The sequence below is a fragment of the Aedes aegypti genome, chromosome 1, assembly GCF_002204515.2.
Source record: "Aedes aegypti strain LVP_AGWG chromosome 1, AaegL5.0 Primary Assembly, whole genome shotgun sequence".
In the NCBI taxonomy this organism is placed as follows: Eukaryota; Metazoa; Arthropoda; class Insecta; order Diptera; family Culicidae; genus Aedes; species Aedes aegypti.
The window spans coordinates 15,731,005-15,753,929 of record NC_035107.1 but is presented as its reverse complement, the minus strand read 5'-3'; the positions used below and the strand labels follow the sequence as shown (position 1 = coordinate 15,753,929).

The following is a 22,925-nucleotide window of genomic DNA, read 5'->3' as shown; positions in this document are numbered from 1 at the left end:
GATTCTGAGTAGAAATTTTCCAGAGTGAAAAGCATAAAGACGAGCATGAATGCACCACCCACCGATCGGTAATCCCGGTAATCCCAACCGGTTCAACTTGAAGCTAACAAATTTCCACTTATTTCAACTCAGTTTTTTTTGGCTTCTTTTTCTTAACCTAATATGAAAACAAGTCTGAAACAATTATTGTTATAGTATTCTAGACTATTATAGTATTTTTTTAAGTATAATGACTATGTATTACCTAGTTAGGAATTTGTTCAGTAGTTTGAAATCTTCGACTAAAAAGTCTTCTAACTGCCTAAATTTATTAGCGTGCCTGTGAGTTGCACTTTATGGAAACTGTAACACTTGTAACACAACAAACCCGCACCAGAGATCACCCAGAGACGAGAGTCATAACGCCACCCCACTTCGTCGGGACGGCAGATTCAAGCTGTTGACCTCTCTGCCCGCCTGTTATCAATAGCCCCCTCCACCCGACCAACAGGCAGTTGATTACACACGAACATCATAAACATTACATTACATACAAGCCTACGTAAGTTCTTCTAGGGCTCAATCGATTCTTCTGCACCGCACATCCGCCGGTAAGGAAGAAAAATCGATAAGATTTGGTGTTCGAGTGCCAAAAACGTTCCACGATTGAAACTCTGTTCCTGTGATTTAAGTTCCCTTTAGGATGATAAGAAGTAAGTTTTGATTCATTGATTGATTCAATCACGATGTTCATCATAGATCACTTCTCAGGATGGCTGTTCGTGATTCTGTGCTCCTGTTTCGCAGCAGCTTCGCCCCTGGAATCGATCCACGGGAACCAACAAGAAGTGTGCTGCGGCTGGTACGACTTCTTCCGGGACATCTACAGGTGCTACGACAAACCGGTTGATGACTCTCAACCTCCGGTCACCTTCATCCTGTACGACGTCAATCCATCCGAAGGATTTAACCTGCGGCGGGACGTCTACATCCGGTTGGCGGTGTTCCTGCGGACACTTCGGAAGCGACCAGGCTACGAAAGGAGCGTGCTCGTCCTGCCACCCTGGTCCGAGCTGTTCCATTGGCGGTCCAGCTATCTGAACCAGATGCATCTGCCGTGGGGTCACTTCTTCGATGTGGCCTCGATGCGAATGTATGTCGAGGTCATCGAGACGTGGCAATTCTTCGACGAGTACAGAAAGCTGGCCAAACCAGGTGGGGGTCATAACGTGGTCATTGATGAGTTCTACCGCTTGAGCCATTTCGACGACATGTTCGAGAATGGGGTTTTCGTGGATAAGTTTGAGCAGACCGTGTGCACCAAGGAAACGGATCAGAATAATCTCGGAACGTCCGGTGTCATGGGCTACCGGAACCTTACCATCGACGAACGGATATGTGTCAAGTTCCAAGGATCGGCCTCGCTGCTTCATTCCATGTTCGAGAAGCTAAAACCAAAGGAGTACCAAAGGCTACGTGTGATATTCCTGGCGCGGGCAGAAACGGTTCTGCATGATTACTGGGGCAACGTGGATTACTGGGAGGCCCGGCGATCCATGCGATTCAACCGGGATCTGGTGAGGATAGCGAACAAGTTCCGACAGGACTTTTTCAATTCCACCAACCAGTGGGATCGGGTTCAGCGTCCGGCCAGCTGGACCGATGAGGGACCCTACCGGAAGACGAAGGGCGGTGACTACCTGTGTGCCCACATGCGCCGTGCGGACTTCCTGTACGGAAGAGAAAAGACCACTCCCACACTGCATTCGGCTGCCATGCAAATCAAGCGGAAGCTTCTAGAATTGGGCCTGCGGAAAGTATTCATTGCCTCGGATTGTTCCAAGTCTGAGTTCCATGATCTCAAAAACTACCTGAAACGGTTCAAAGTGGTCCGATACAGCCCGGAAACCAAAGAAGAAATGACCCGCCTCAAAGACGGCGGAGTGGCCATCATCGACCAAATCATTTGTTCTCACGCGCGGTTCTTCATCGGAACCTACGAATCCACGTTTACCTACCGAATCTACGAGGAGCGGGAGATTCTGGGCTTTCCCAAGGACCTGACCTTCAACACGTTCTGCAAGGAGGAGGAGGTCGGTAACTGCGAGAAGAACGCCATATGGCCCATTCAGTATGCGTGATATTAGGGCCGATCGGTTCCGATGAGTTCCGTCAGCAATCTAACAATCCTGTAAGAGTGAAAATCGAAACCTGTACTAATTTAGTAAAATGTGATGCCATACGTAGGTACTTTAAAGATTACTAGCAATTTAACTTTATAGGTGCAGAACCAGAACACGGATCAACTACATGTATAAGATAAAAGAAGCCTCAATATGCTATCCTCATTTTTAAGACTGTAAATCTAATATTGTACATTTACGTGTAATACTCAATAATTATTATTAGAATACATTAACAATTTAAACCATGCCTACTTATTGTGTCGAAAAAGAAATCTTCAAATGAAAATTCCTGATTTTCATTTAAACAAACAAATTGTGACTTTGTTATTAGATTACTCCACTTAGATTAGATTCCGGTCGGAACATGATGTTTTATGCGTTGTTCAGACTACGGAGTTGTATCATGATCCATGATACAAGCAACATGATTTATGTCTATCATGAAACCAGTTCACACTAGATATTGTGGTGATATTGTTTGACAGCTGATATTATGTTTTTCTTATCAAATTTCATTGTTTTCTATTTATTCCTCAAAATCTCAGTCCTGTAGGAAGTTTTATCTAACTTCTCCCACTTCCAAATTTTCATCCGGAACTTCTTCAAGGTAGTTTCTCAGTGAGTTTCTTCCTTTGAAATTTCCTCCAGGAAGTTTCCTCGGGAAGTTGCTTTGTTAATTTCCTTCGAGAAGTTCCTTCAGGAAGCTCCTTCAAGGTGTTCCTACAAGAAGTTTCTTGGAGAAGTTCCTTCGGGAAGGTCTTTTAGGAAGCTTCATTCGGGTTTTCCTTAGGAAGTTACTTCTGGATTCACTCCGGAATTTACTTCGCAAGTTGCTTCGGAATTTTCTTCTGTATTTGCTTCGAAATTGCCCTGGGAATTCCAACGGAACTTACGAAAAACATACCCTGCAGTAACTTTTGGAGGAATCTTCTTGAGAATTTTCCTGATGGAGGCATTTCTTGGCAAAATTTCCTAGAGAAATCTTGAAGTAATTCATGGAGAAATTCTCTGAAAAATACCTTCAGTGTTTCTCAGAAGACATTTCTAGTGGGATTCCATGATAAATTACTGGACGAATTTGCCGAGGAACTTGTGGAGAAAATTCCTGGGTTTTATTCCCGTGGGAGTTCTTGGAGACATTTCTAGAGAAAATTCCTGGAAAACATTCTTAAGACATTTCCAAAGAATTTTCCGCGAAAATTACCGAGGAATTCATAAATAAATACCCGGTATAATTCCTGAAGGAGATCCTGGAAGAAATTCTTTAGGAATTATCAGAAGGATTCCTGGAGGAAATACCATAAGATTTTTGGAGGCATCCCTGAAATAATCAATAGGAAGACCATAGTATATCCTGAAAAAAACTCCTAAAAAACTGAACAATTATTTTCTTATTATGATTTTCTGCTCTAATTTTCCGATGATTTTTTGAAGATTTTTCAGCTAATTTTCAGAGGAACCTTTTATGGAAATTCAATAGCAATTCCAGATGTATTACCTAAATAAATTGCTGAGATTTTTTTGGTGGATTTCTTGAAGTAATTTTCTGAGATGTTTCGAAGGAATTCCAGAATATTTTGGGAGAATCTGTAAAAAAATCCCGATACATTCCGGAAATATAAAATCTCGGAATTTCTGGAATAATCCATATAGGAATATTTTCGGATCTTCCGTGGATTTTCCCTATAAGATTCTTCTATAAATTTCTACGGAAGTTCCTCTGAAGATTGTTCCATGAATTCCACCGTAAATTCTTCCAAGAATTCCTCATGGGATTACTCGAGAGATTATCTTCAAAAAAATTTCGAGGGATTTTCAAAAAAAAAAATCCTATAGAAATACCTCCAATGATTCCTACTGGATTTTCATCTGAAAAAATCCTCAGGACAAAATCTCGTAGAATTCTGGAACGAATTCACAGTGAATTGTTGATGAAGTTCACTGACAAGTTTCCTTTAAGAAATCTGGTAGGAATTTTCTGAGGAACTCCTGGAGTAATTCCATAAGGACACATAGCAAAATTTCTGGAAGATGCCCTGGAAGATCATAAAAAGAATTCAGAGGAATTCTGGGAGTAATCACTCTGATAAATCTTGTAGCAATTTTCTTCAGGAATTCCCAAAATCATTCCCTGAGAATTTTCTGCAGTAATTCCCTGAAGACAGGGCAGGGTTTTAAGAGACTTGATCTCTGTTTTGATGCAAGCCTCTAAAAGGTCTATATTTTCTAATGAAATGTCACTTTTCCAACTAAAATGGTCTCTCAAATATTTTTTTTTGCTATTCTGCTTGCAGTGAATTCTGTTGCTAAATTCTACAGGCTCCAGAGAAACTTTCAGAGAGTATTACGCGACTATTCAACTGATTGTTCAAGAATTTCTTCTCAAATGCTTCGAGGAAAAGCTTAAGGAATTATCCCAGTGATTTCTAGAGAGATTTCGTTTGGAACGTTTGGAATGTTTTCAGAGGATCATACAGTAATTTGCTCAGGGATAACTTTGATTTTTTTCCACAAATTATCCTATGATTTCCCCTTCAGATATTTTTCCACTATCCGTTTAAACGAATTCTCGAGATGTTGCTCTAGAAGATATTCCAAAGCCTCCTACAAAAATATTTCAAAAAAAATAAAAAATAATCCACGGTGATTTATTCCAGTTTTTGGAGGAATTTGTTTAGAATTTTTTTTTTAAATTGCTTGAATGGTTTGTCAAGAAAATCTATTAAGAACTTTTCAAAGAATTCCTCAATAAATTAGATACTTGACTATCAACTTCCTCTTGATTTTTTCTTGGAATTTCTCAAGCATTTCATCCAAGCAGTTCTTCCTAATGAATGGACCTGAATGTCTCGTTTTTTCATATCACTTTTCCTAAGATACAAGAGAGGGCCTTAGCTTAGTTGATAACTTTACCCCAACATAAGATAATTAAAATGCATTCATTGCAAGTGAAAAATAAATTTATTGAAACTCCAAAAGCATCTCAACCCTAGATAGCATAGAAAGGAACGTTGTTGACTGAACATGTACAGCAAGATAACAAATAAGAGTTTAAGAAGAATTTTAAAGACTAATGAAATGTTACCTTCAAAAGAAACCAAAAATACTTTTCATACTCGACTCTGGGTTGGGTGACAACATGTCGAAAGACAAAACGTCGAATGCCAAAACACCGCACAGTGAGAAAATCGGGCTCCAAAACGCGACTAAATGCAATATCTCAGCTGGGTAACGGTTCCAGGAAATGATTTTAACCATTCTAGATCAAAAAAAGGCTGCTGAATCGATTGGTGGTGGTCCCATTGACCGGAGACTTCGCCCTGGCCACCTAGAGCCCTGGAATCATCCTGAGTTCCTTACAGCAAGTAGAATTAATGGAACTGAAATAAACTGTCATGATTACGTTTTGCTGCGAAGCCGCACACGAAAATATTCTTACATGGGAGATTTAGTGAAATGAATGATTGATCGTTATGGCCATTTTATGGTTCCGGAGCAAACCCGGAACATCCGTAAAATTGGCAATATTAAAAAAAATATATTTTGATAGTTCCTTTGTCTCTTGTTTGTTAGAAATAAGTATTTTAACAATTCGTATTTAATAATCTGAATGTTTGCCCATTACGGCCATTTTATGGTTCCGGAACTAACCCGGAACATCCGAAAAAAAAATTTTCTGATAGTTCCTTTGTCTCTTGTTTGTTAGAAAAAAGTACTCTTACAATTCGTATTTGGTAATCTGAATGTTTGACCATTAAGGTCATTTTATGGTTCCGGAACTAACCCGGAACATCTGTAAAATTTTCCATATTGAAAAAAAAAATGATTATTCATATGTTCCTTGTTGATTAAAATTAAGTATTCTAACATATTGGATTTAGTGATATGAATGTTTGATCACTTTGATCATCTTATGGTTCCGTAATTAACCCGGAACATCCGTAAAATTGAAAAAAATGTTCTGATATTTTCTATGTTCCATGTAAGTTTTAATTAAGTATTCTTAAATGTCGAATTAAGTTATATGACTGTTTGACCATTATGGTCATTTTATGATTCCAAAACAAACCCGGAAAAAACGCAAATACTCCATAATGGAAAAAAAATCTGATAGTTTAGGAAGAATGCTAAGAGAAATCTTTGAAAGAACTCCTGGAAGTATTCCTGGAATAACTCGTGAAGAAACTTCAGGAAGGAACTCGTAGAAAAACAACTGGAGAAATCCATAAAGTAAAATCTCTGGAGGAACTTGAAGAAATCCTTTAAGGGATTCAAGGAAGAATTCCTGGAAGAACTCCTAAGGGATCTCTAGCGGGAACTCCTTTAAGAATCTCTCGTGAAACGCTTGGAGGAATCGCTGGAGAAGCTCCTGGAGGAATTTCTTAAGGAAGGAAAATAACTCTGAAGAAATTCCCGAAGGAACTCCTGGAGGAATATTTGGAGTAATATTCAAAAGAATACTTGGAGGAATTTCCGAAGAACCCCCTGGAGGTATTCCTGAACGAACTCCAGGAGGAATTCCTGAAGGAACTCCTAGAGAAATTCTTGAAAGAATTTCTGGAGGTATTACTGAAGGAATTCCTGGACAAAATCATGGAGATTCTCCTGGAGGAAACTCCAGAAGGAACTCTAGAAAAAAAACCTGAAGGAACTTCTGAGGAAATTTCTTGAGGAACTGGATGAATTCCTGAAAGAACTCTTGGAATAATACCTGAAGGATATGTAATTTTTTTTTTTGGTTTGAACTTCTGGAGGAATTCCTTAAGGAACTCTTGGACGTATTACCGGAGGAACACTTGGAGGAATTTCTTAAAGAACTCTTGGTAAAATTCCTGAAGGAACTCCTGAAACCTTGTAGAAATCTCGTGGAGGAATTTCTGAATGCACTCTTAAAGAGATTCCTGAAGGAGCTCGTGAAGTAATTCCTAAAGAAACTCCTGGAGGAATCCCATAAGCCCTAGTGGAACTCTTGTAGGAATTCCTGAAGGAACTTCTAGAACAATTCCTAAAGGAACTCCTGGAAAAATTCCTGAAAAAACCCCTACAGAAATTCCTGAGAAATACCTGAAGAAACTTCAGTAGAAATTCCTGAAGCTACTACGGGAGGAATTCCTGAAAATAACCCTGAAGGAATTCCCGAAGGAACTCCTGCAAGAATATTTGGAGTAAAATTTGAAGAAATATCTGGAGGAATTTCCGAACAACCTCCAGACGGAAATCCTGAAAGAACTCCTGGAAAAAATCCTGAAGAATTCCTGGAGGAATCCCTAGGAAACTTCCGAAGGAATTCCCAAAGGGTTTCCTACAGGAAGTCTTGGAGGAATTCTTAAGGAACTCCCTGATCGAATACGTGTAGGATGTCCTGAAGTAAATCATCGAAGATTTCCTGAAGTAAATCCTAAAGGAACTCCTGGAAAAAATCTTGAAGGAAATCATGGATGAATTCCTGGAGGAATTGTTGAAGGAAACCCTGGAGGATTTCCTGAAAGATCTCCTGGAGGAATTCCTGAAGGAACTTCTGGAAGTATATTTGGAGGAATTCCTAGATGAATACCTGGAGGAACTCCTGGACTAATCTCAGAAGAAACTCTTTCAGGAATTCTTGGAGGAACTCCTGAAGGTATAACTGAAGGAACTCCGTGATGAATTCCTGGAGATACTCCTGGAAAGGTTCCTGAAGGTACTCTTGGAGTAATTCCTGAAGGAACTTCTTAAGGAATTCCTGTAGAAACTTACAGAAGGAACACCTGGAGAAATTCCTGAAGATTCTTTTGGAGTAATTCTTGAACGAACTCTTGGTAAAATTCCTGAAGGAACTCCTGGGGCAATTCTTAAAGCGAACCCTGGAGGAAATCTTTATAGATCTCCAAAAGTAATTTATGAAGAAATTGTTAGAGGAATTCCTGAAGATATACCTGTAGTATTTTCCCGAAAGAACTGAAGGAAATTCCTGAAGTAAATCCTTGAAGATTTTCTGAAAGATTTCGTGGAGTAATTCCTGAAGGAACTCCTTGAAGAATTATCGAAGGAATTCATGGAGGAATTCCTGAAGGAGTTTTTAAAGGAAACTCTGGAGAATTTCCTGAAAGATCTGCTAGAGGATTTTCTGAAAACGCTCATGGAGGAATTCTTGAAGATACTCCTGGAAGATTTTCTTGAAAGAACTCTTAGAGGAATCCTAAAAAAATCTTCTGTCAGAATTCCTGATTTATATGAATTATCAGTTTTTTTTCAATGTCGAAAATTTTACAGATGTTATGCGACCATCGAGGTATCCATAAAAAAAACAACTTTTGCTATGGTTCGATATCGACATACGGAATATCGAGTTCTCCCTCACTGTATATGAAATAGTACTTCTCTAATCCTGACGAGATAATTTTAATCGGAAGCATGCTGCATATATTATTTTTCTCATCTACTGTGACCATGTATGTCAATTGGAGTATGATAAATCCGTAACTGATATACAACATATGAACGATCAGGTTTTCTTTTTTTCAATATGGAAAATTTTACGGCTGTTCCGGGTTAGTTCCGGAACCATAAAATGGCCATAATGGTCAAACATTCAGATTACTAAATACGAATTGTAAGAGTACTTCCTTCTAACAAACAAAAGACAAAACATTTTGGATCATATTTAGGAATCAAGTTCCTTGCGATATGCGATCACCGTATCATATTAAGATGTTATACATTACTCCAATAACTCCGTAGTGGAATGTTTCAATTATTATTAAAAAAGGGTCAGAGATTCTCTCGGTGGTTCCAGAGGGGTTTCTGAAAGATTTACTCAATAAAATCTTTGGTATTCCACTAGCAAACTCACATGGGATCTCTGTATTAATATTGATTTATGAATTAATAATTATGAATTATTCTTCTATTTGTTCTTGTGGAATCTTCCATCGAAATTCTCCAGGAGTAACTAAGGTATTACTTCAGGAATTCATCAAGAAGTTCGTTCATGAATTCCTCCAAGAGTTTTTTTTTTGGGAATTTATCAATAAGCTCTTACAGGAATTCTGAAAGAGTTTTTTTTTTAAGAATTCCTTCAGGAGTACCTTCAAGAAAATCTCTCAGGAGTATCTTTAAGAATTCCTCCATGAGCGTTTTCAGAAAATCCTCTAGCAGATCTTTCAGGAAATCCTCCAGAGTTTACTTCAAAAACTCCTTCAGGAATTCCTCCATGAATTCCTTCGATAATTCTTCCAGGAGTTCCTTCAGGAATTACTCCACGAAATCTTTCAGAAAATCTTCAAGGATTTACTTCAGGAATTCCTTCAGGAGTTACTCCAGGATTTTCTTCCGGAATTCCCCCAGAAATTGTTTTAGGAGTTCCTTCAGGAATTACTCCAAGAGTTTCTCTAGGAAACCCCTTAAGAATTGCTCCTGGAGTATCTTAGGGATATCTCCAGGAATTCTTCAGGGATTTCTCCAGGAATTCTGCAGGAAGTGCTTTCAGGAATTCCTCCAGGAAATTCTACAGAAATTCCTCCAGGAGTCTTTTGAGGAGTTCTTTCGGGAAAATACTCCAGGTATATCTCCAGGAATTCCTCTAACAATTTCTTCATAAATTACTTTTGGAGATCTATAAAGATTTCCTCCGCTCCAAAAATTACCCCAGGAGTTCCTTCAGGAATTTTACCAAGAGTTCGTTCAAGAATTACTCCAAGAGAATCGTCAGGAATTTCTCCAGGTGTTCCTTCTGTAATACCTCAAGAGTTCCTTCAGAAGTTTCTACAGGAATTTCTTAAGAAGTTCCTTCAGGAATTACTCCAAGAGTACCTTCAGGAACCTATCCAGGAGTATCTCGAGGAATTCATCACGGAGTTCCTTCAGTTATACCTTCAGGAGTTCCTCCAAGAATTTCTAAAAGAGTTTCTTCTGAGATTAGTCCAGGAGTTCCTCCAGGTATTCATCCAGAAATTCCTCCAAATATACTTCCAGAAGTTCCTTCGGGAATTCCTCCAGGAGATCTTACAGGAAATCCTCCAGGGTTTCCTTCAACAATTCCTCCAGGAATTCATCCATGGTTTCCTTCAAGAATTTTTCCAGGAGTTCCTTCAGGATTTACTCCAGGAAATCTTCGATGATTTACTTCAGGACATCCTACACGTATTCCATCAGGGCGTACCTTCAGGAATTACTCCAAGACTTCCTCCAGGAATTCTTCAGGATTTTTTCCAGGAGTTCTTTAAGGAATTCCTCCAAGTGTTCCTCCGGTAATACGTCCAAGAGTTCCTTAAGGAATTCCTCCAGGAATTAAAAAATAAATAAATACATATCCTTCAGGTATTATTCCAAGAGTTCTTTCAGGAATTCATCTAATTCCTCAAGAAATTTCCTCAGAAGTTCCTTCAGGTTTTTTTTTCTAGAGTTCCTTCTGGAGTTCCCTCCAGGAGTATCTCCATGGTTTTGTCCAGGAATTCCTTCAGTAATACCTCCAGAAATTCTTTCAAGAATTTCTCTAGAAGTTCCTTCAGGAATTTCTCCTGGAGTTTGTTCAGGAATTCCTCCAGGAGGTTCTTCGGAAATTCCTCCAGGAGTTCCTTCGGGAATTCCTTCAGAGTATTTTTCCTTCAGGATTTACTTCGGGAATTACTCCAGGAGTCCCTTAAGAAATTCCTCCAGGAGCTTCTCCAGCGATTCCTCCAAGCGTTTCACGAGAGATTCTTAAAGGAGTTCCGCTTGAGATCCCTTAGGAGTTCTTTCAGGAATTCTTCCTTGAATCCCTTAAAGGATTTCTTCAAGTTCCTCCAAAAATTTTACTTTATGGATTTCTCCAGTTGTTTTTCTAGAAGTTCCTTCAGAGATTCTCCTGAAGTTTCTTCAGGAATTATTCGAGGAATACTTCCAGGAGTTCTTTCAAAGATTTCTCTTAGCATTCTTCCTAAACTATCAGATTTTTTTTTTCCAATATGGAGTATTTACGGTTTTTTCCGGGTTTGTTTAGGAATCATAAAATGACCATAATGGTCAAACAGTCATATAACTTATTTCGACATTTAAGAATACCTTATTAAAACTAACATGGAACATAGAAACTATCAAAACATTTTTTTTTTTCAATTTTACGGATGTTCCGGGTTAATTACGGATTAAAAAACCATAAGATGGTCAAAGTGATCAAACATTCATATCACTAAATCCAATATGTTTTTTTTTTTTTTAGTAAGGCACTTTGTGCTCGTGGCCACTACTGTGCCGGAATCAGTTTTATCTGTATCTTCCTTACCGATACAGTTCTATTTTTAACTAATCTATATTTACATCTGCTTTCACTCTCATCTGCTCTTTTGCTCTCACACCGAGCAGGTAGGAGAGTGCTCTGCTGTTGGTCCAATCGATTTCCATAAGCCATAGTCCATTGCTCTTTTGCGGTGGTTCGTTTTGCCGTGTTTTTCGTTTGAGGCTAGCTGCCTGCGAAGTGGGTCAATTTGTCTCAGTCACCATCTGATACTGACGGAGGATGGATGTGCTCCCCTATGCACGGTCCTCCGTGCGGTGTCTTCTGGTGGCTGGACGGTTTATTTTTTGGAGGGGCTGGGAATTGAATCCATGACCTTCCGCTTATGAACCGAAAGCATAACCGCAAGGCTTCGAACCCCCCTCAAAAAATCCAATATGTTAGAATACTTAATTTTAATCAACAAGGAACATATGAATAATCTTTTTATTTTCAATATGGAAAATTTTACAGATGTTCCGGGTTAGTTCCGGAACCATAAAATGGCCGTAATGGTCAAATATTCAGATTACTAAATACGAATTGTAAGAGTACTTCTTTCTAACAAACAAGAGACAAAGGAACTATCAGAAAATATTTTTTTTTCAGTATTTCCATTTTTTCGGATGTTTCGGGTTAGTTCCGGAACCATAAAATGGCCGTAATGGGCAAACATTCAGATTATTAAATACGAATTGTAAGAATACTTATTTCTAACAAACAAGAGACAAAGGAACTATCAGAATATTTTTTTTAATATTGCCAATTTTACGGATGTTCCGGGTTTGCTCCGGAACCATAAAATGGCCATAACGGTCAATCATTCATTTCACTAAATCCTTCATGTAAGAATATTTTCGTGTGCGGCTTCGCAGCAAAACGTAATCATGACAGTTCATTTCAGTTCCATTAATTCTACTTGCTGTAAGGAACTCAGGATGATTCCAGGGCTCTAGGTGGCCAGGGCGAAGTCTCCGGTCAATGAGACCACCACCAATCGATTCAGCAGCCTTTTTCCGATCTAGAATGGCCAAAATCATTTCCTGGAACCGTTACCCAGCTGAGATATTGCATTTAGTCGCGTTTTGGAGCCCGATTTTCTCACTGTGCACCGAAAGAACAAAACGTCGAAGGGACAAAATGTCGAAAGGAGAAAATTGTAAGAAAACGAGAATGATTTTCTTCCAGAAGAATTGTCCACACACTTAGAAAATTTCACCGACTCCGGTAATTTTTTTACCGAAGTATAAACCGCTGAGCGCTGAATCACCGAACAATCAGTAATTTAAACCAAAACACAGCTGTCAAAATATTACAAACTGTTCGTTAATGGTTACCGAGCAAATCGTAAGATTATTACCGAACGCATTGTTTTTATCAGCAGACAGCCAATATTCCATTCCGGATGATTGAAAAACATAGAAATAATGAAATTTATTTTGATAATCGATAAATTTATTTCGGATTCTGTTCTCTATACAAAAAAAAAATATTGAACTGTATAGACATTTGGGATGCATTTCCACAGCTACAGTGTTCTGAAGCACAATAAAGATCAAGGAATCACTTAATTTTCCCGAACATCTTTATACGTGACGTTGTAATTCGGAACGAGATTTGGCTCTTGTATCCTATAACGAAAACATTTTGCATTTAATATAAGCTCTTCAATAAGAATCCACTGGTCATACCTACGGATAAGTACCGAAAACAGTATCCACGTCCGAAAACACAGAATTAAAAAAAAAAAAAACATCGGAGACGATCCAAAGCGTCGATTTGCACTTCAAAATAAATATGGCGGCATGTCTGCTGATCTCAAAAATCCCATACAGTAGTTTCTCGATTTTATCACTGTTCGTTTTAATATCGCTTGACTATTTCACTCTCGATTTTAGCACGGTTTTCTATTCGATTTTATCACGGTTCAATAATTGTATGAAGTTCATACAATTTACATTGAAAATAACCCTAAACAAATATCATATATCTCTTTGACCCATCTCCTACATAATTTTCATTTTATTTGCTCTATATCTGTCATATAAGCCTCACATTTTGATGGAAATTATATAGCAGAAAAATTCATTTTCATTTTATCACGTTTCGGTATATCACTCCAAAAAATTTTGGATTCGTGATATAATCGAGAGATTACTGTATTACCATTTGTTCGGTAAACCATTGTGACGCTATGTACCGAAGTACGGTTAAATGTTACAGTCTACGGTTAATCTATACTATGTACTGGTTTTTCGGTAAATGAAACGACGATGTCAGTAAAAGAAGATGAATATATTTTCTATCTACTTATTGTTTCAAGTTTTTTCGGTAATTTTAGTTTGCAGTACCGAAATTTCAGTAAATTATTTATTTACAGTTCGTTTTCGGTAATATTATTTACCGAACAACGAAAACAAGTGTGCAATCGACCACAATGTGAAAAAGTTATCTGAAAAACATTTCCAAATCGGTATTGAAAAATGAATGCTTTCGACATTTTGTACTTCCAATGTTTTGTCCTTTCGACGTTTTTTTTTCGATATTTTGGCCCTGTGTTTTATACTACTGGTTTTGGTTCCATCTTTCTGTAAAAAAACTGTAATACAAAAAACCGTAGAAATTTTTTTTTAAATGTTATTATACTTGGTAGAAAAAAACATTATTCAAAGAATTGAGTAGTGATTTGCATTAATTGATTGTTGATTGATGCTAATGCAATAGCTCAAGGTCTATCTCTCCCGAATCTAAGTCTTGGCTTTGAAGTTTTTCTTGACATGACTCAACTGACGTTATACGCATAATTGTCCCATGTTACTTTTTGTGCATTTTGATTTTTGTCATCAAACCGTTTATTTTTACGTATAGTTTTAGAAAACACTCACCAAAAATTAACTTTGTTCGGAAACTCAATGAAAAGCAAGCCAAGTCAATTTGTCCCATTGTTGAATTTCTAGGCATAACTGTCCCACTACTGTATTTCTACGCATAACTGTCACACTGCGAACTGTATCGCTGCGCTGATCTCGAACAAAATATTCAGTTGTCAGTTTTGAATTAGCTGGTGTTTGGGAAAATCGTTTTGAACATCTTCTTACGTTGGATTTACATCCCATGTGGAACACAACCTGTTTTATGTGTTTGTATTATCGGGATGCATTCATCATTTATTAGGTGCCTGACGTCAAATTTGATTGAAATTTGCAGTACCAAATATTATTTCACATTCGTTTTACAATGAATTTCAGTTAAACTTTCAGGGTCAATCACAAAATTCTTCTAGTTTTTGGAACCGCGGTCAACGATTAGAAATTCACCCTAATTTTGCATTCATCACGGGGAGTACTGAAATAGTTCCACTTGAAGAATCAGCAACCACTTTTATTTCGAGTCCATGGCTTGCGACAAATCAACTTCATGATTTAGCAAAATAGATCGTTTTTGGATGCCTTGGCCACATGCTGGTCGGATTGTTCCGGATTCCCGGTTCCCTGGGGGAAATGGCTTCTAAACTGTCGGTTCTGCAACTTAGCTGGCAACACCAAACTTCATAAATTCCCAAATCAGTAGGGTAATTCAATGATTCTTGGATGACTTGATAATATGCCAGGTTGTTTTGGATATCCTGTTCCCAAGAGGAAGTGGCCATTATATTAGCCGCCCTGAGACCTAACTTACGACATATCAAACTTGATGAAGCCAAGAAAAAGTCAAGGTCAAGTCAAAAGAAGAATATTTCAAAAGGTTTTGGATGACCTGGCCACATACTGGGTTATTCCGCATAATTGACTCTTCGGTGCAAGTTGCAAATATGTTGGTGGTTGTAGAACCTAATTTGTAATGTTTCAAATATCATGAATTTTGAGTAAAATATTTACTCCGCAGAATAACCTTGAACTCGCAGACGAGATTCTGTCAAGCTTGCAGCTGGAATATTCGATATAGGAATTAATTACATCTTATAAACACTTTAAATTACTCATCCACTCTTTCTTTCACTAACTTATACATTTTCTCATTATCACGAATACAGAAAACTTTGCTTTCCATCCCAAACTATAAAATTGTATTTCTTCACATCCCCACACGTGGCTCCGTTTGGCTCATGTCACTTGAGCCATAATTAGGTGCCTTAACATAGGCTTGAGGATATACGTCATCTACATTCGGTACAATCTATACGTAAGAACGGTCATCTATAGCAGTATGCTTAGCACATAATTGGCCACTACTATCAGAGGGACTGTTATGCGTAGAAATTCACCGAAAACCCCGTATTTCTAGGCATAACAGTCCCACTTTGAATTTCGTAGCTAAATTTACTTTATTTCCATAATACAAATTCTTGACTCTAATAAACACGCTATTCTTTATACTATTGTAAAGATTTAAATTTAATTTTCCACACACCTGTTCAATACGAGGCCTAAATGTGTTAAAATCTTTAAACGAGTTTTTCTCGATTCCATATTTTGGAACATGGGACAATTATGCGTAGAACGGCAGTCAACCTTTGATCAAAATTGAATTCCTTCCAATAAGCTCGAGAATAAGTAATCAGAAAATTAATGGGGATAAAATTGAATACACGATTAATTTGAAAAGTAGGACATTTTCAGCCCAAAGGAGGACGGGAGGACACATGGTTAAAAAGAAGGACATGGATACCATCTGGTAAGCCTATTTATATGTCTATTTAAGGTTCTACACTAGTTAACATTGCACCATTTTTTTCCAGGAAATTCTCCGATCACTTCTATACAAATTTATTTGGGAATTTCGTCCGATGTTTTCCAAGGATTTCCTTCAGAAAATCCTGCAAGGTATTACCTAGAGATTTGGCTTTTTTTTAATTCATCCTAGCAATTTATATAGGAAATCTTTTATTGAAACTTCTCAAGAGTCCGTGAACTTACACAAGTTTCATCGGAGGATAAACTCTGCAAATGTCCTTGACGTGTTCCTGAAGACATGTCGGGAGAAACTCTGAGACATGCCCTGAAAGAATGCCTGGCCAAATTTTTGAAAACTTCTTGGGAAATATCTCAAAGGAATTTTAATTAATTTAATTTAACTAATTAAGAATTAGTTGAAATCTCTAAGAAATCCAGACCAGCAATTTTGTAGGAAATCCCTGGAGAAGTTTCTGGTCAAATTATAAAAGATGTTCTGAACGGGAGTTTTGGAGGATGTTTTAGGGAAACCGATGAAAGAATTACCTGATAAAATCTTGGGGGACTTGAAATTTTCTTGAATAATTTTTAAGGAATCCTTTGGGGAATTCCTGAAGGAAATATTTAAGGTAATTTCCGTAGTTAAAGGCTGGTTTGCTACTGACAAGAAAAGGAATCGCCTATCTCGATGCGTGGAAAATTTCTTCCAAGAAATGGTCCAGAAAATCACATTTTTCTGATCGCAGTACGCAGTTGAGATGAAATGTCATTTCAAAGGGGGCCCTCTGTAGGAAATTTCTTGACTCATTCAGTCAAGGAATTTCTTTACTTTTCTTGAGCGAAACAGCATACTTAGCTTAACCTTGAAAGAACCCAGGTTGTATTCTTGAGGTATCGAAATTAACATTTTTGAAGAAGCTTCTTAGGAATATTGTTGGATGAATTTTATGGGAAATAATCACTAAATTAATACCCGAAGAAATCAAATATATGAGTTAGTTTCTGATGAAATTCGTAAAAAAAATGCATACAGCAGTTTCACTTGTTGTAAATTTACGAGGAATTCAAAAAAAAATATCACTCTGGCGCTACCAGCCCTGTAAATCACTGATAAAATCCAATATGAAGTCCTGGTGGAATTCCCTGAGGAGTTTTTTGAAAAACAGGAATTCGGTGGAGAAAATTCCGAAACCCTTTTTCGGGTGAATTCTCATTCTACAGATTTCTACAGAAATTACGAGAATTATAAAATACATGGTGGAATTTTTGGCCTTATGACGGAATCGTAAACTTGACAATTTTTAGTTCATTATCTGGTACTGGTGGTCCTGGCAAACTTCGTCTTGCCGTCAAAGAGGCTGTTGGTAAACGCTGTGGATCGTCCCATACAAAATGACAGTTCCGTTCATTCTCGTTTTTCCGACTTTCCCGGTGAACATACTGGGATTTTTATAAACACAAACACGTCGGAACCCTTGTCGAACAAAACGGAGAAAATATCGTTCAGATCTGTTCACCCGTTCATAAACCATTTCGTGACATACAAACACCATTCCATTTTCATTTATAAAGAAGATATATAGATAGATGATTGTTATTTATATTGCTGGATTCATGAAAAGATCATCACTTTTACTTTCCAAAATGAGACAGAAGTTTTAATAGCAAAACAACATGAAAATTTCTCCGTAATTGCGACGTAATGAAGTGAGCACATGAATTACATTTTCGTCTAGCGACAATGAGAAGACTCGCTTCGTCAGTGTCGCAAGTTAGTCATGATACTTAACAGCCCTTTCTGATGAGTTATTGTCGCACCGCCACCAAACCGGATCGCGCCAGTGAGACTCGCGACGCGCCTCAACTCACCCGATTTTGAAATCAGTTTTTTAGTGTGGCGCTGCATTCTTACTTATTTTTATGAACACAGCGCACTATTCACAGATTAGCTGCGACGCTCCGGGCCCGAGAGAACAATAGTTTTAAATAAATTTTGGTATTGATTGGCATAATCATAATGGCATAATATATACCACTTGTAAGATCTGCGTCCGTCCGTCTGCCCTGTTAACAACATAACTCCCTTTTCCCTGTTCTCGGCTGTCAATCTCCATCTTCAAGTGTAGTGTATGATAGGTACGCATTGTCAGGTCAAGCAATCAACACAATGTGCCATCGGAGAGGTGTGCATTGAACTATGTCTCATCTGTAGTTGATCGTACTTAGGCTCGATATACTACACCACTCATCAGTAAGCATATAAAATAAATTATTCTGTATGATTCTTTTTCATGCTCATTCAAGAGTAACGTCGCGAAAGTAACGTTTGTTTTAATTAAATATAACATATTGGAATGAGGCTCCTTTTACTGTTTTCAATAAAACTAAAAATTAAATGCATAGAAAACTGTGGCCCTTTTTTGTCCAGAAAGATCGAAGGTACACAACAAATGAAAACTATCAATTTTCGCTAAGCCTGTCTTGATAGTCGTTGGCAAACTGTGTTGAGATTGTAGTGTCGTACCCGTAGGTAGAATATACGGGAATCGTCGGTGGTAGTATTTAGAGGTATGTTATGTTGTGCTTAGTGGAAATGAATTGTAGATATCTGGATGAAATAAAAGGAACAGCAGTTGCTAGTTGAATTATCAGTCAGTAGCTGTCTGCAGAGGAATGGACTAGCTTGTTTTTCTTTGTGCTCAATAAGCTATCCTGGAATTGTAATTGTCTTTGTGTGCTTCCAATAGGTTATGGGCCCAGGAACGGTTCATCAGGAGGATCGGCCGCATAAGCCGTGTAACGCCACACGGGATCCGTAGGAGGAGCTGCTGATTGGTCGGAGCATGTACAAGTATCGTAGTCGGGCCACTTGTACAGGGCTCGAGTTGAGGAGGAGCTTCGTGATCCTCGGAAGGTAGAACCTTGACGTGCTTCGTGATCCGTTAGGAGGTAGAACCTGAACTTCGTGGTGGATAAGTAGAAGGAGCTTCGTGATCTTCGGAAGGTAGAACCTGGACGACCTTTGTGACGGACGAGATGGTAGAACCTGGAAGAGCTTTGTGGACCTGGACGAGGAGTTCGGCGACAGGAGGAGCAATCCGGATGACGACACTAAGGAGGTGTGTTGAGATTGTAGTGCCGCACCCGTTGGTAGAATATACGGGCATCGTCGGTGGTGATATTTAGAGGTATGCTATACTTAGTGGATGTATGAATTGTAGATACCTGGATGTAATAAAAGGAACAGCAGTTGCTAGTTGAGTTATCAGTCAGTAGCTTTCTGCAGAGGAATGGAATAGCTTGTTTTCTTTGTGCTCAATAAGCTATCCTGGAATTGGAATTGTCTTTGTGTACTTCCAATATTTTGGACAGACCGTTACGCGTATATAATTTGATCATTTACGGCAAAATCAAATGGAAGTGGTCAAATTATATACCGGGAACCCCCGTTGGTTTGACCACATTTAATCTGAACACTTTTTAATTTGTACCCCGCTAATTTGCACATCGTTCAGATTAAAAATGGTTCAAACGTCATTTAGCTCGTGGAACAGAGTAAAGTGAAATGGAACGCTGTGGAACGAAATGCAGAATCAAAACCAAACAGTGAAAGAGGTACCCGGATAAAAACGTATCATTCAGTGAATGGAATAAACCATTAATGTACAATATAACGTATTGGATACAATACAGCGCATTGTAATTGAATGTCGAAGCAATATTATTCATGTTTTGATATACAATTCAAAAACAATATAATATATTGTAACAGAACATTGTATTGTTTTTAATTCGTTTTATACCTTACAATTTTGGTCAAATTCCTATTTTCGCGTAAAACAACTGTTGCTTTTTTCTATGTAGCTTTGCTGAAAGAAATAAACAAAACATGTTCAAAAAGCAAGAAATGTTGGGGGGAAAATATTTAAAAAGTAAAAATAAGTAGTTTTTTAGAGGACACGTGACATTAGCTGTAACGACGAATGCAACCATGATACAGTTTGTTGAATTGTTTTTGTATTGTACAACAATACTCGAATTGCTTATCAAGACAATACATAAACAATATATCGTATTGTATTTTCAAAATGTTTGTATGAGAAAATATCTATATTTGTATTGTTACGATACTTAACCACCCATACATTATATTGCAAAAATCTCATACACCATACAGTGAACTGTTCAAAACAATATATTGTACTGTAATTGTATTGTCATTTTCCAATATACTGTATTGTATTTCCAATATATTGAATGGTACTGTTTCAATACGTTATATTGTTTTTGTATTGTATTTTTTATCCGGGTAACCAGAAACACGATTCTAGGGTCACTAGATGTTCAAATTAAAAATGAACCCCGATGGTTTGCATGAGGTGTTGTTCAAATTAGCGGGGGTCCACGGTATGTGTAACGCACTGTCCAAAATACATAAAACACCCTATTGGCTAAATAACACGTAAACCGTTTGAATCGCTTGAATCATGATAAAGCATTACATTACACCTGATTCTATTTTGCACGGATTATTTTACAAGGCCGTGCAAAAAAGTTTCCATACTTTTTTTATGTCAAATCCTTATTTTTGTGTGAAACGTCCAGAAAAGGTGTAACTTTTTTGCACGGTTTTTCTTTTTTTTTTTGCACGGTACGCATCCCCGTGATTTAGGCGTGATTCATATTGCTGTGTGCGTTTGAAACGTTAATAACAAATGCGGGAACACCAAACGCGGTAAGATTTTCCACAAGAAATGCGATGTCAAAGATAGGCTTTTCTATCTAGGTCAGCGATGATTTAGATAATCGTTGCTAGGAGTCCTTTGATTGGTTTGTGTTAACTCATTTGGAGGACATTTAGTCATGATTTGCACCTCAAATGCAAACAGCAATATTACGGACGCTTAAGTTGAAAGTTTGGAATCAACTTTTATGATTGCACTGAAACTTCAAAGGCACAAATCTCGCGAAAGAAGCATCCACCAACAGTGAACTTTTTATTTTGGCTTTGTGCACTAACAGAAAGCTTAAAATAAGAAGATCAGAAACTAGTTCTCCAGTTTAGTGCCTTTGAAAACGTTCCGCTTTTCGTTGCTGTTCCGCCATCATTGCGTTTGGGCCTTTAAAGCTGGAGAATGATTTATTTTATATGCTTTCTGATGAGTTATATACTGCCGTTATACGCATAATTGTCCCATGTTATTTTTCGTGCATTTTGACTTTTTGTCATCAAACAGTTTATTTTTACGTATAGTTTTAGAAAACACTTAACAAAATTAACTTTGTTAAAATATTCAGTAGGCAGTTTTGAATTAGCTGGTGTTTGGGAAAATCGTTTTGAACATCTTCTTACGTTGGATTTACACCCCATGTTGAACAAAACCTGTTTTATGTGTTTGTATTATCGGGATGAGCCTGACGTCAAATTTTATTGAAATTTTCAATATCAAAATATTATTTCCCCCTTGTAACGCATTTTGTATGGATATTTTTCAAGTTTTGTATGAGCTGTAGCATCTCGAGGACACCCACCCACCCCCTTTAGCGTTATGAAATTTGTGAATATACCCTGACTTGGCCACATGCTGCGTTGTTCCGAATACCGGTTCACTGGTGGAAGTGGCAATTATATTGGCGAATCTTAAACCTGGCTTGCGACATATCAATTTTCATGAATATGCAAATCAATCCCAAAGGTGGTTCAAATGTATTTGAATGACTTGACCACATGTCGGATTGTTCCGAATTCCTGGTTTCCTGAGGGAAATGGCCTTTAAACTGTCGGTTCTGAAACCTAGCTGGTAACATCAAACTTCATAAATTCCCAAATAAAGGCTCAAGAAGAGTAATTCAAAGGTTCTTGGATGAATTCATAACCTGCCAGGTTGTTTTGGATACCCTGTTTCGCAGAGGAAGCGGCCATTAAATTGGCGGTTCTGAGACCTATCTTGCGACATATCAAACTTCATGAAGCCAAGAAGAAGTCAAAGTCAACTCAAAAGAAGAATAGCTCAAGAGGTTTTGGATGACCTGGCCACATACTGGGTTATTCCAGATAATTAGTTCTTCGGTGCAAGTGGCAAATATATTGATGATAATTTTGCAAATCAAGTCCAAAGATATGTCAAATCGTGTGAAGATTTGAGTCGTGAATTTTGAGTTAAATATGTACTCCGCAGGCCCAGATAGCCGTATAGATAGCCAACGAAACCAGTTTCGGCCAGAGATTTATCTTCAGTTCCTAAATTGACCAATCGCATTGATTTCTCAAGAGCAGTGATGCATTTGAACGCGTTCAGTTTTCGTTCCAGTTCAATTTTTAGAACGGAGTGATCAAGTAGGCTTGCTCATTGTTCAGTTCAAAAATTTGAACGCTAGAGAGCCGAAAATTGAACGCCGATGGTTTTGACGGATTTCACGGCATCTGAGCGTGCCAAAGTTGTTTTGAAGGTGCTCAAAGCTATAAATGGTATATTTATTATAATGGAATTGAACTTATCATCAATTTAAGAAATATTTCCAGGTATACACCTAAACCCATGCTTTGATTACCGATCGCACTTTTTGCCAATTTTAGTTCGAGAGCAGCGACAGGCTCTGGCTCGAGAGTTCAATGTTTACTGCGTTCTCGTTCAGAATTTGAACGCGCTCAATTCATTTTTAGCTCGCGGTCAGTTCAAAATGCATCACTGCTCAAGAGAGTGGCCAAATCAGGAGTGCCCTGGCCAAATTAGGTGTATGGGAGTTAAAATTATAAAGAAAATGATTTGTTTTTCTTATATTTTGAATCAATTCGGACGAGTAAATGAATGCGGCTCTATCATGTGAATGTGATTTATTGAACACAAAAGGTTC

General features: G+C 37.9%; 1 protein-coding gene across 1 annotated transcript; it reads left to right on the top strand.

Moving 5' to 3' along the window:
• Positions 1-405: 405 nt before the first annotated feature.
• Positions 406-2,407, top strand: LOC5564262 (GDP-fucose protein O-fucosyltransferase 2). Its single transcript, XM_001648551.2, has 2 exons — positions 406-692; positions 751-2,407. The coding sequence occupies exons 1-2, from the start codon at positions 683-685 to the stop codon at positions 2,118-2,120; spliced, it is 1,380 nt and encodes a 459-aa protein (XP_001648601.2). The 5' UTR covers positions 406-682; the 3' UTR covers positions 2,121-2,407.
• The last annotated feature ends 20,518 nt before the right edge of the window (positions 2,408-22,925 follow it).